At 45.0% G+C, this 12,676-nt stretch overlaps 1 protein-coding gene across 5 annotated transcripts in view; it reads right to left on the bottom strand.

Annotated features, from left to right (window-relative positions):
• Positions 1–12,676, bottom strand: part of RIN2 (Ras and Rab interactor 2) — a 105,076-nt gene that overhangs the window by 8,838 nt on the left and 83,562 nt on the right. For all 5 annotated transcript variants that reach the window (XM_077814147.1, XM_077814145.1, XM_077814149.1 and 2 more), the window contains 2 exons: positions 3,302–3,607; positions 705–836 (listed from right to left, as the gene is read on the bottom strand). In XM_077814147.1, coding sequence (XP_077670273.1) covers positions 705–836; positions 3,302–3,607 — 438 coding nt within the window. The remainder of the gene's footprint in view (positions 1–704; positions 837–3,301; positions 3,608–12,676) is intronic.

The raw sequence follows: 12,676 nt of genomic DNA, 5'->3' as shown, positions 1-12,676 counted from the left end.
GTTAAAAACCATCTTCCTAGCTACAGATAGCGAGGGGCAGTTCTCAGGAGCACCTTGTTAAATATCGCTATGAAACAGGAGAGGGCTGGGGTTATTTTCCTGCCTCTGATGACATTTAGCCCTCTCTGTCATCCCCGCCACAGATGACTTGTTTCAGGGACTCAAAAAAATACTTCCCAAGAAGCAAATATTTTGCCTTTGGAATGGGCCAGAGTGTATCACGTGGGAGGTATTCTCAAAGTATTTCCCAGGAGAGAATCCCCCAGGCATTCACCCCAGCCTCCATTCCAAATTACATGTGAATTGAAAGCTGCTGCACTATAAATAGACTCAGAATATTTTTCAGGACTTGAAGTATAAACACATCCAGCATGTGCACGTAATATAAGCTTGTTTGCCAAGTCATGCCACGTCCCTCCCAGGTTATTGAAATCCTAGTCACGGAAATGAGAACCGACACAAACAGATTCTCCAGTCCATCACCTCTACACGCTGCAACCACATGCACCCTTGGGACTCAGGTTATATCACAACCGAACAAGGACAGTTTCGGGAGTCTCTTGATAATGTACTGGCAGCACACCATTAGCTTTGGGGCTCCTTTAAATACTTTTGGTTAAAATTATGTTATGAGGGAACTCCCCTCCACTTCCCGCCACGCACACTTCCACCTGGTTTTAATAAAAACAAAAACAAACATTTACCTTCTCCATGTAGTAAAGACGGATCCAACAGTTCCATCATGTATTCAATTTCAGTATCAAGCTCCAGCATGTCACACTGGGCCACTACATAGGTCAGCACTGGCAAGAAGTCATCCGCCCCATACATCCTCCCTGGAGCAAAAGGAACACAGACACTGATACAATGGCCAAACCCTTTTGCTGTTTTCAGCTGGTCAAAGCTTACGTTCTGTTGCTGTTTTCACGATACTGCACAATTACACTATTTTACAGAATGGTGTTTATTGGTGTGTGGCAAGGTGGGAGTCTCTGGAAATCGGCTATCGCAATATACCAACTCGGAGTTTGATCTTGTATTGCTGACATGCCCAAAACTGAGTTTTGGCTGCACAAGGAATTTAGGAGCAAGGCCTATGTTGGTATCCATTGCTGATGGCCGCAGCTAACTGACTCACTGAGGCTAAGCTTGCCATACAATTCCGATGTTTTCCGCATAGATTTCTACGAGCAGATTAACAGAAAACAACAATTTTCTCTCTCTTATATTTAAGAATAAAATTCTATTTCTAGGAAGACCTTACTGGAAATCCTAGAGCCTGCATTTGAACCAGATAGCCCAGCATAGAAGACTGAACTTACAGGAGCATTAGACTCCTGAGCTCCATTGTTGCTATTATTAAGAATAATAAAAATAATGGTACTTTGCACTTGCATAGCAGCAACGCCACCTCTGCAGCCGTGGCCACACGGCTATTTTTAGCACACTCGCTGAAGCAGAGCTAGCGCATGTCTGACTATCCACGCTGTGAAACACATTCCCAGCTGCTGAGTAGACAGACCCTACGTTACACCAGCTAAATGGCCCCCTAGAGAGCCCTCTGCTGGCTGGATATATAGCAGAGATTCTTAAGCCACTCCTAACCCCTGAACCAGCCCTCCCACCCCACCCCTCATGATTTATATTACCATAACACTTAGGAGCACCAATGTGCTTGCTAGCAACAGAGCACAACTCAGGAACATTCACCCGCTCCCAGCCCCATCACACAGTGCAGTAACTTACTGATACTGCCTTCTTAGACAGTCAATATTTTTATTATCCATGCAAGAAACACTTCACCCAACACTGTAACGTAACAGCCATTTAAATATCATGAAGTAACAACCTGCAGCAGTTTAGGGCCAGGAAGTAAACACTACTAAATCAGACTAAAACTGCAAGAGGAATTCAGACAGGCAGAATATAAGCTGGGCAGAATACCGGACCTGACTCGTGCAGAAGTGCCATCCATAGGATGGAAAGATGGCACCTCCAAGAGCACTGGGCCCTTAGCACCATCCTGGAGTAGGGTGACCAGATGTCCCAATTTTACAGGGACAGTCCCGATTTTTTGGTCTTTTTCTTATATAGGCTCCTATTACCCCCCCATCCACTGTCCCGATCTTTCACATTTGCTGTCTGGTCACCCTATCCTGGGGTCCAGATTCAGTGCGTCTTTAGAGGGGGAAAATGCACCTACCAACATCACTTCCTGCAACATCTTGTATTTGCCTTGGGAACTCTCCCAACACAAGCTTCACCCAGCTTCGCTCGTGACACCCCATAAGGCCACAGCCTGGGAACAGGGTGACACCCCTGCATTCTCACCACCTAGCAGCATATTTTAGCTGGATGCCTCCTGTTGACTCTGCACAAGTATTTTAAAAATGCCTCTTATCGGTATGTAACTCCATTTCATTACCTAGCTTTCAAGGTCTGGGGTTGTATTTTAGATACTTGTTGCAGTGTAGAAGTGGTAATGTTATTTTTGATCTAAAACATAAAAGATAGTGCTCGGAGTAGAACATCCAAGGCACTGCTAGCCAGAAGTATAGGCTTTGTTTGCCACCTTCCAGTTACAAAGTATTTTTCACGCTGCAGTACTGTTTCTACCTTATTAGACTCCATTACTGAAATACACAGAATGTGTTTAACTGAATCTACTATGGTTTCCAGAAAGCATTCAGACTTAGGCCATGTCTACACGTACAGCACTGCAGCGCATCTGGTGAAGATGCTCTATGCTGATGGGAGGGAGCTTTCCCGTCGGCATAAAAAAACCCCACCGAGTGGCAGAAGCTATGTCGGCAGGAGAAGTTCTTCCTCCGGCATACCGCTGTGCACATGAGCGCTTATGTCAGCGTAACTTATGTTGCTCAGAGGCATGGTTTATTCACACCCATGAGTAACATAAAAGTTTTGCCGATATAAGCTGTAGTATAGATACAGCCTAAGAATTTCAAATTCAGGCTCCAAAGAACAGCTATGGAAAGCCTTGCTCATAGCTTCAATGTCTCCTTCAAACGCCAGTAGTTAACCAGAGCTGTTCTTCCAAGGGCTGTTCCTGCAGTTCATAAATCTGCGTATCTTAATTGATCCGCTGCCAGGAGCGGCGCAGCACTCTAGAAAGAAACTGAGCAGCAGAGTCTATCAGAGACTCCGGGGAACAGAGAGGCAGATGACAAGAGATCAAAGCTAAGTGAAGAAAGGGGAACTCCAATCAGCAGGGAGAAAAAGGATTTACTCCCCCCTCCTAACTGTTTCAAAGCAGGGAGCTCTAACCTGAAGAGAGCATTACCTGAGTTATTCTCCATGACAGTGTAAATCAGTTTGCACACTCTCAGCAGCAGCATGACTTTCTTTTCAGGTGAATACATTTTCTGCATGGTCATGAACTTGACTTTAATCTTTTCAACGTCCACAAAGTCTGGTGTTGGGACATATACACCCAGTTCCTGAGGATTCCTCTGCCGCACCAGCTGCAGGTTTTCTTTTAACTGTTTCCAAGAGCCATCCACAGTATGGAACTCTTTCAGCATTGCTTCAATGTGGCCTTTCAAGGGCTTCAGGATACACTTGTGCATGGCCTTCTCCAGCACAACATCTGCAAAGGGAAACACAAGTTCATTTGATTTCATCGCCTGGAGTAGAATCAGTATTAACGTATCCACTCCCAAAGGAGAAATTAGAGTAGACGCTATTCACTCAAGTCTATGTATTAATGCAGTTGAGTTTCCAGACGTTTGCTAAGAAGGAATCAAAAGGCAAAACAGAATCTGTATTCCATTTGAATTCACAGTAGTCTGGCAAATATGGAAAACAAAATAAAAACAGACTATTTAGGTGTATGGAACATAGTGGCTTGAGTTCACAGGAGTTCAGGCAAACCTATCCTCTTGGATTTGATGGACAAGGATTTAGGGACTCTGAGTTTTGCTTTGAGTTTCAGTTTCAAACAAATCCCAACTCCATACAGTTCAGTCAAAAACCATAACTTTTCTCTGGTTTGGGGTTGAAACCATCCAGTTTTGCATAGTTTTCACCAGAAGCCATAAATCAATCCAGATTTGCTAAAACTTAGCCCAGCTTTGCCAAAAGGTTTGTGAACTTTGGCCTGTTTATAGGTTTTTCAACCGAAATGAAAATCAAACTGTTTTTGTCCAGTTCAGATTTCATTATGGAAGTTATGCACAACTCTGTCATTAATCCTAATGGTCTTTGTTTAGCTACTGGGTGCACATGGTATAGCAACCACTTGGCTTTTATTCCTACTTCACCTAGGTTTAACAACAGATTCTCTGATTTTTTTAGTGTGGACCCCATCTCTGTGCATCACCTCCTTTCCAAACCATGGGTGCACAGGTCTCCTCTTCTATCCTTCGCAGTCACACAGACCACATCACCTCTCATTCACAATCATCTAGCATCCTTATGGCAATGACAACAGTGGATCATATGGAAAAACAACTTAAGGAAAGTATATGGTCACTACATGATTAATTGTACTGCAGTAGCTCCCAAAGGCTTCAATCAGGACTGAGGCCCTATTATTCTGGGCACTGTACCAATACATAGAAAGAATCTATACCCTGCAGAGCTTTCAATCTCAGACCTCAATCCTGCAATATAACCCACCAGAGCCAGACCCCTGCCAAGTCCCACCAACTGCATTGCAGGAATGGAGCCTAAATTAGGAGATCTAACAAGTGAGGGCAAAAACCAATAGGAAGGAAGGGAGGGAGGGAGGATGAGGGTAACAATTAGGGATGTAAAAAAGTTAACCATTTAAACGATTAAAATTATATCATTTAATCGGTTAACCGCTGGGGCCGCTTCGGCCAGCACGGGTGGAGCTGAGGCTGAGGTCAGTAATGCTTACCCATTTCTCCACCACATGACCCCATCTCCTCTTTCCCTGCACATATTTTCCAAAATACCAACTCCTATTCCCCCCACACAGGCAGCTCCAGTCCTATAGGCAGCTCCTGCCTCCTCTAGCATGCTCCAGTCCTGCTGGTGGCTCCAATCTCCTGTTGCCACTCCTCCTCTTAGGTAGCAACCCCTCATGGAGGTAGGAAGCTGGTTCTGCCTCATTTCCATCTGCTTTTATAGGCATCCAGGCGCTTGGCAACGGAGCCTGTAGAAGCAACTACCATGTGACCCGCCAGCTGTCCACAGACCAGGCACACTGATGGTCTGTCCAGGTCAAAGTATACAAGATACAACATGAAGGGTGGATTCAGCTAACTTACCCGTAAGTCTCCATTATGCCATAGCTGCCAATTGTGACAAGATGTGACGTTTCAAATGAGTTGCATCTTATCTACAGCATTAGAGAGTGACCCAGCCAATCCCCTCCTGACCCATCCATTGAGATCAACTGCCCACCCAGCCAGAAGAAGAGCATAAAGGAATACCAGGAAGGAACAGAGGTGTAAATGGTGGATTCCAGAATAGAGTGAGAATCTTTAGACCCCATTTGGACTAACATAAGAACGGCCATAGTGGGTCAAACCAAAGGTCCATCTAGCCAGGTATCCTGTCTTCCGACAGTGGCCAATGCCAGGTGCCCCAGAGGGAATGAACAGAACAGGTCAAATGATCTGTCCCCAACAGGTGCATACGAACTGGTGCTTAACTTGAGTTGACTGAATGTAGAGATGGAATCAATAAAACGTTCAACATAATTTCAAATATCATGCTTTCTTCTCGAAACAAGTAGCTACACTGAATATGACTATTCAGAATGCTGCTTCCAATACACCAGCAACAGAGTGGGAAGCAGGAACACAAAGCTAGTTTTTCCAGGTAATTTTGTTTTGTTTATACAGAACCTTTAAACCAAAGTGTCTACATTTTGGGTTGCAGGAAGTGGTTGTAAATGAATTAGGGGGCTGAGGGGCCCTAAAACAGCTAGAATTTCAGTTTGGACAAATTCTCCAAGCCTTCTGAATTTTCAAAGTTTACACCTCACCATCCTTCCCCTAACAACCCCCACTAATCCTCCTCATAGCCATCTGAGACACTGCTGGGCTCACGCCCATGCTAACACAAGTTCTACTTGCCTAACCAGAGAGAAAAAGATTAACATGATCCCCCTGTTGGCATCCAGTAACCCCAGCCTATGTAAATGAAAATAACCCAAGACTGCTCCCCACACATCCATCCATGCAGAGCACATGGATCACAACAGCATCTAGAGACCTGCCCCCAGTTCTCTCATCCAACACCCGCTGGATGCAGCTCCTCCAGCCACACAGCCATCCCTCCATCCCACAGCTCCTGTCTTTCCCCTATGCCATCCCATTTCCTTTGCCACTTCCTGGCTCCAGCCACCTTCTCATTACTTCCCTGACTCTCCTGCTTACCCCCTGGTCCCATAGCTCCGGCCTCCCCCCTGCAATCATCTTCTGGCTCCCCATCTCTCACCTCAACCCCTACCTCCAGCCCCCTTGGCTCCCCAAGGTCATCTCCTCTCCAGGGCTCCTGGCTCCACCCCCATCATCTCCTGGCTCCCAGCCCTCTTTCCACTGACTCCCTTAAGCCATCTCCCATCTTTTAGCCTCCCAGAGCCACTTCTTATGCTTCTACCACTCAACCAGCTCCACCCATATGTCTCCCACTCCAGCGCCCCCCCCCCCCGTCCCACTCCCTGGTTCCAGCCTCCCCCATCAACCCCTGGCTCCTCAGAGCCTCTCATCCCCCGCCCCCCAAACCTCTACCTCCAGAGACCATGGGTCCCTCCCCAGCCTACCCCAGATCCCCAGAACCCCTGCCCGACCTCCACCCCACCCCCCAGAACCCTCCCCTATAACCCCCTCTCCCCCGGACCCTTCCCAGACCGCCCCCATCGCCCCCCCGGGCTCCCCAACCCCCCAACTCCAGAGAACACACCCCCGCATATCTCCCTTCCCACCACCAGCCCCACCCTCAGCCCCCGGACCCTGCAGCCCTCACCTCTCCACGGGTGAGGGCTGCAGGCATTCACTCAAGATCAGGTTTGATAAGAAAGTACTTACATTCATACTTGGTAGAAGAGAGATTTGTTCCCATCCAGGAAATATACACCCTCATCCTCAATGTAAATGAACTAGGATAACCCTATTTCAATATGCCACATACTATTCCTTGCTAACATCATTAATGCCCGATTTTTTAATTTATTTATGTATTTATTGGCAGTTTACCTTTAAAAAAAAACTTTACCAACTGACTCTTTAAATATCAAAAGCTCTGTGTAATTTGTGTGCTTTTAAGTGAGACACTTCTGTAGCCAGCATTTCATCTGCTGGAATTTGTTGAAGTCAAAATCAAAGGCTATTTTTTAAGTGCTGCCAAACATTACATTGAGGACCTGAACTTTCCATTCCCTGTGAATCAAAACTCCCATTGACTGACTTCAACTGGAGTTCCTTACATAGAGAGCTAGCAGGATCTGACCCTTAACAAAGACCATGATCTAAACAAATTGTGTTAAAATCATGTTTGGTGATACCAAGGCCACTGAAATGTAACAGGTACAGTTTAGATTCCCTACATCTCCTGGTTCTAATGGCAGTTGGATGTCTGTGATAACTGTCTTTATTTGAAGCACGCATATAAGGGAGTACCTGGGCTAGGATCTGAGAATAGAACACTTGCCCACATCTTGGATTAATCACTACCTCCTGTAGTTTGAAGCTGGTGCACTTGTTTCCTATTGGGGCACGGGCCTGTTATGTTGGCCAGTTTTCAGAGGCTAACAGATCCTGAGCAGTCTCAAAGGGCTGAGAGGGAGAATACTGCCAGCAGACTCACTCTACCAATAAGTTAGTGAGGACAAAAGATTATGATGAAGCTCTAACCTTTGTATGGGTGGTACTCTCTTCCCTGACTTCAGTCTCACGGGTCACCCTGCTTTATGGATAAAAAACAGGTAAGGTTAAGATTCTGTCACGGGTATTTTTAGTCAAAGTCAGGGACAGGTCGTGGGCAATAAACAAAAATTAATGGAAGCCCGCACCCTGTCCCTGACTATTACTAAAAATAACTGCGGAGAGGGAGGACAAACAGAGCACTGCCTGGGCTTGCAGCTGTCCCAACCCCAGCTGCTGCTCTGGCGGGCCCAGGGCTGGCCACCCATCAGCTGTATGGGGGCCCTGAGACTGACCAGCCCTGATCAGCTGTTCTAGTAACATACACACACACACATCTCCCAGCCGCTACTCCAGCACCCAGCCGTCAGCTGTTCGGGGGCCCTGGGGCTGGCCAGTGGCTAGCTGTTCCGGGGGCCACTGCTCTGGCGGGCCCGGGGCTAGCTGCCAGTTAGCTGCTTGGCGGCCCCAGGGCTGACCACTGGTCAAGTTGTTCAGGCGCCCACCCCCATTCCCTGGCTGCTGCTCCAGCAGCCCCGAGGCTGGCCCTTGGCCAGCTGTTCCAGGGGCTGCTGCTCCAGCCCCAGAAGAAGTCGTGGAGGTCCTGGAAGGTCACAGAATCTGTGACCTCTGTGATCACCATGTTAGAATCGTATCCTTAATGCGTCACTGAGATTTTTTTTAATTCTCATACTGCAGCTGTGCAGGAAGGCAAAGAGGCAAAGGTCTTTGCCTCTGCCATCACATCTGCAATTTGTCATAGTGATTCCTAACAATCCTGAGTTATCCGCAGGCATGGCCTTTGGAGCCAGCGATACCCAATGAATCAGGTTTCCCAATTTTTCAGGGAACTTAGCCTATCTTGAACTGTACATAGAGAGAGGCTGAACTGCCAAGTGCAACTGCTGACAGTGCTATGCATCGCAAGCTCCCACACAACCACTAGCCAGCTGCCTGTAGATGAGACAGCTCCTCTGCTAAGCAGTCAAGACAATCTTGCCATAAGGAAGGCAGCATAGCAGCATGAGCAGCAGCATGGTCTAGTGCAGAAGTCTCCTAACTGGGATTCACAGAATAATTGCTCGTGATTCATGAATGTTGACAGTACCTGTTCTCATCCTTTCTGCACAGAGTGAAAAGTTTAATACAAGTCTGTTCCTAATGTCTTCTATTACATTACAAATCAGAGTATCTGGGAGATATTCATAAGTGTGTGTGTGGAAAGGAGTAGGGTGAGGGTGGGAATCCTTCCATATGGCTCAATTACTTCACGACACATAATAAGAAAGATGAAAATTAAATAAAGGAAAACCACATTTTGAGAAAGAAAATGTATACACTATTCAAGAGACACTGATCACGCCTAGACTTGACTAGACAAATTGAGGCTAATGGCCCTTTTTTAATATAGTGGTTTTGCACAGAGATAATCAATGACCAAGGAAGTCATTTACTTTTTCACTGCCAAAGAGAATATAACTGACAACTTGACTGCACTGGCATTTGCTTTATTTCCCATTGGTTAATTATTGTAAACAGCTGCTTTTCTTTTAATCTCAGTCTCTATTGCAAAAATCCTTCTTCCTCCCTCCCAAACTATCAGAATAAACTCAAGAACAAAAGAACATTCAATTAAATTAATAGGTGGCAAATTCAAAACTGATAAAAGGAAATATTTTTTCACACCACGTGAAGTTAGACTGTGGAACTCATTGCCACAGGAAGTTGTTGAGGCCAAGAATTTAGCTAGATTCAAAAAGGGATTGGACCTCTATATGGATAAACAAGAATATCCAGAGTGATCACAATGAATTACAAAAACTTGGGAAAGCTATTAAACCTCATGCTTCATATCATAAAGCAATTTCCAGCTATTAGAGACCCACTAATGTTCTTAATGTAGGGTTCTTACATCTTTCTCTGAAACACCTGGTGCCGGCCAGAGTCAGAGACAGGATACTGTGTTAGAGAGCCCTCAGTCTGGCAATTACTATCTTCCTAATGGGCTGCGTTGGTGACCAGTGGAAATCTGGGAACTGAAAACATGGCATTTCATGAATATTTTGTAGGATATATTGCACCGACAGCCTTAGTTCCCTGTGTTTTTCTAAGGTATTGAGGGTGGGATTTTTTAAAGCACTCAGCATTGGCCTGACTCAACTGCCACTGGAACCAGTGATATAGCTCCGAATGATTTAAACAAGAGCAGAGTTTGGTCAGTGCTCAGCATTCTTGAAAATTATAGCGAGAGCGTTCGGTGGATGTTATAAAAAAAATACATATACTTCACATTTTTAAGTGCTGATGTGAGGGCCACCATCTTGGCCAATGCATTGGAGATCAAACCAGGAACCTCCAGAGCTAAAAGCATGAGCTGCTACAGCTTGAGTTTAAGTCCCAAGCCCCCCTAGCCGGGGGCTGTAACAACTCATCTTCTCAGTGGATCAGCACAAAGGGGGACCTATAACACACACTCACTGAGGGGTTCCACGTACATAATTTTAAATTAAGTCTTGTTAAGCCTTCTTTACTCAATATTTACTATTAGTCATTAGCCACAAATTGGGAACTGGAAGTGCTTTGATAAATGAAACGAAAGGCTAGCGAGTTTCGCTGTGGCTTGTAGAAATACATCTGTATCCTGTGTTGACCTGCTGTTGTGTAACTCTGCAAAGGAGCAACAAAGGACAAGTTTAAATCTGGGATGTTTGATATACTGGTCATAGCAAGTGTCTTTGCAGTCCTCCCTGCACTGAGAATACCACGGTCTTCCACCTTCCCCTGCCTTTCTCCAAGGTCCCAATTTTAAAACTTCTCTGCACTCAGTTTCCAACTACTGCTCCTCCACTGAGATTATCTTCCCCCCTTCAGCCTCCAGGCTCACACACACGCCTTATTTCCCTCTATTATGACTGCATGCACTGTTCTATTCAGCACTTTGGTAATTTAAGACTGACAGTGTTGAGGGGAGATGTGCCCAGTCTGGGCAATGTCACAGCAAGATGCAGCCTGTAGGAACAGAATTTCTTGGAAGGCTGAAAACAAAAAGATCACCTAGGTACAGTGGAGATGGAAATGCGGGGGAACTGATTGCTACACACTATATACTCTGTTAGCCTAATTTGGGTTTTTCTCAACACCCCGCATACATCAGCAGGTTGGTATTACACCACATGGAGCTACGAGAGAGATACAGTTTAGTTCGGAAAGGCTGTGCCTCCTACGCTTGGTGGACTTCCTGGCATTTCTACAGTGCCTTTCATCAGAGTATGTTAAAGCTTCTACAGACATTAAACTAAATTGCACAGTTTGCCTGTGAGATAGGTATATCTCATTACACTCTTCTTTCTTCTTACAGAAAGAAGAAACTGAAGGACAGGTAATTAAATGATTGCTCAAAGTCCGATAGCAAGTCAGGAAAAGAAACTAGAAGTCACATCTCTCAGTTTTGATTTCTCCCCACAGGATAACATTGACTCCATTTCTCAACTGTGGAACTGCCTGTGACAAAGGATGTCCTGAATGAAGGGACTGGCCAATTCCACACTGATACTAATAGGCCCTGCATTAAAATACAAACCTTAAAAAGCATGCTGTGAACAGCTAAGAGTGCCAGAACAAACAAACAATCTAGTTTATATGTAGGTGCCTTTTTCCACCACTCAACGTTTTGTTACCGGTTTGTATTTAAACCAGGACTTTCTTGGGATAGACCTAGATTTTGGGGTCAGGAGATGTTGAGTTGTTTAGATCTTTTCTAGCCTCAACTGCCTTCAATAAGCATTCACATTAATCTTTTTCTGGCCAGAGACAGAAGAAGAATCAGGGTTGTTGTTACTGTTTTGTCAGGTGCCACAGAGATTAAACATAAATAAAGCATCCAATGTCTGCTATTCAAACATCAGTGAACTTTGAATTCAACCTGGGTTTTCCAAAACCAGTCTCAATCTCTATTTTGTGCTTATACAGCTAGACATGGATTCAACTCTTTACACGCAGTTTAGTTTCTATTGACTTAAATAATAAAATGGGTTAGGACTGGACTTTCAAAGCATCCTAAAATATTAAGTGCTCAAAATCCATGGGATTTAAGTAACCAAATCCCTTAAGCTCTTTGAAATCCCACCTTAGAGCTTTATTTTAAGTTTATTTTATTGATCAGCTTTAATTTACTGTCCATCAATGTAAAAACATACCCACACTTTTACTATCCTAGCAATACAGAATAAAAAGAACAAGTTCCCAGATTTAGAAGTGAGATTTTCAAAGGCACAAAGGGCAGATAGGCACCCAACTCCTATGCAATTGAGGCACCTAACTCCCCTTTATGCCTCCACAAATCTCCCCCATCATTTCCAAATTGGTGCAAAAGAGGAATACATGCATTCTCTGCCGAGTCCTAATGCACAGGAGCCTACTCTTTGTTCTTACCAGGGGAAGGTTGTTATTTCGTAAAGGGGTAGCAGTCTACAGCATTAACATTAGGTTGCATCTGTCAGGAATAATTAGAAAGGCTGGTGCATGTTCTTTTGACGGTTTGGCAGAAGTTAAACTATTTCATCTGCCTCTCTCTGGAAAACCTGGAAGATTTTCTCCAATATTTTTTGTTTTCAGGAGTCTGAGAAAAACTACACATGGTCACACAGATAATTAAATAGAACCCTCAGAAACTGGAGCTCTGATGCCTAAATACTTGGGGCTTGACTAAGCCCAGGGTTACACCAGCTTCCTGAAGCATAACCTAGGATATGGGGGAGCCTCTTGAAGAAAGTCTGACCGGCTGCAGTGGAACAAGCTGGCCAAAACACTTTGTTTGTTGG

The sequence above is a fragment of the Eretmochelys imbricata genome, chromosome 3 (genome assembly GCF_965152235.1).
Source record: "Eretmochelys imbricata isolate rEreImb1 chromosome 3, rEreImb1.hap1, whole genome shotgun sequence".
NCBI lineage: Eukaryota > Metazoa > Chordata > Testudines > Cheloniidae > Eretmochelys > Eretmochelys imbricata.
The sequence above is the reverse complement of the archived record's forward strand: the minus strand, read 5'-3'. Positions and strand labels throughout refer to the sequence as shown.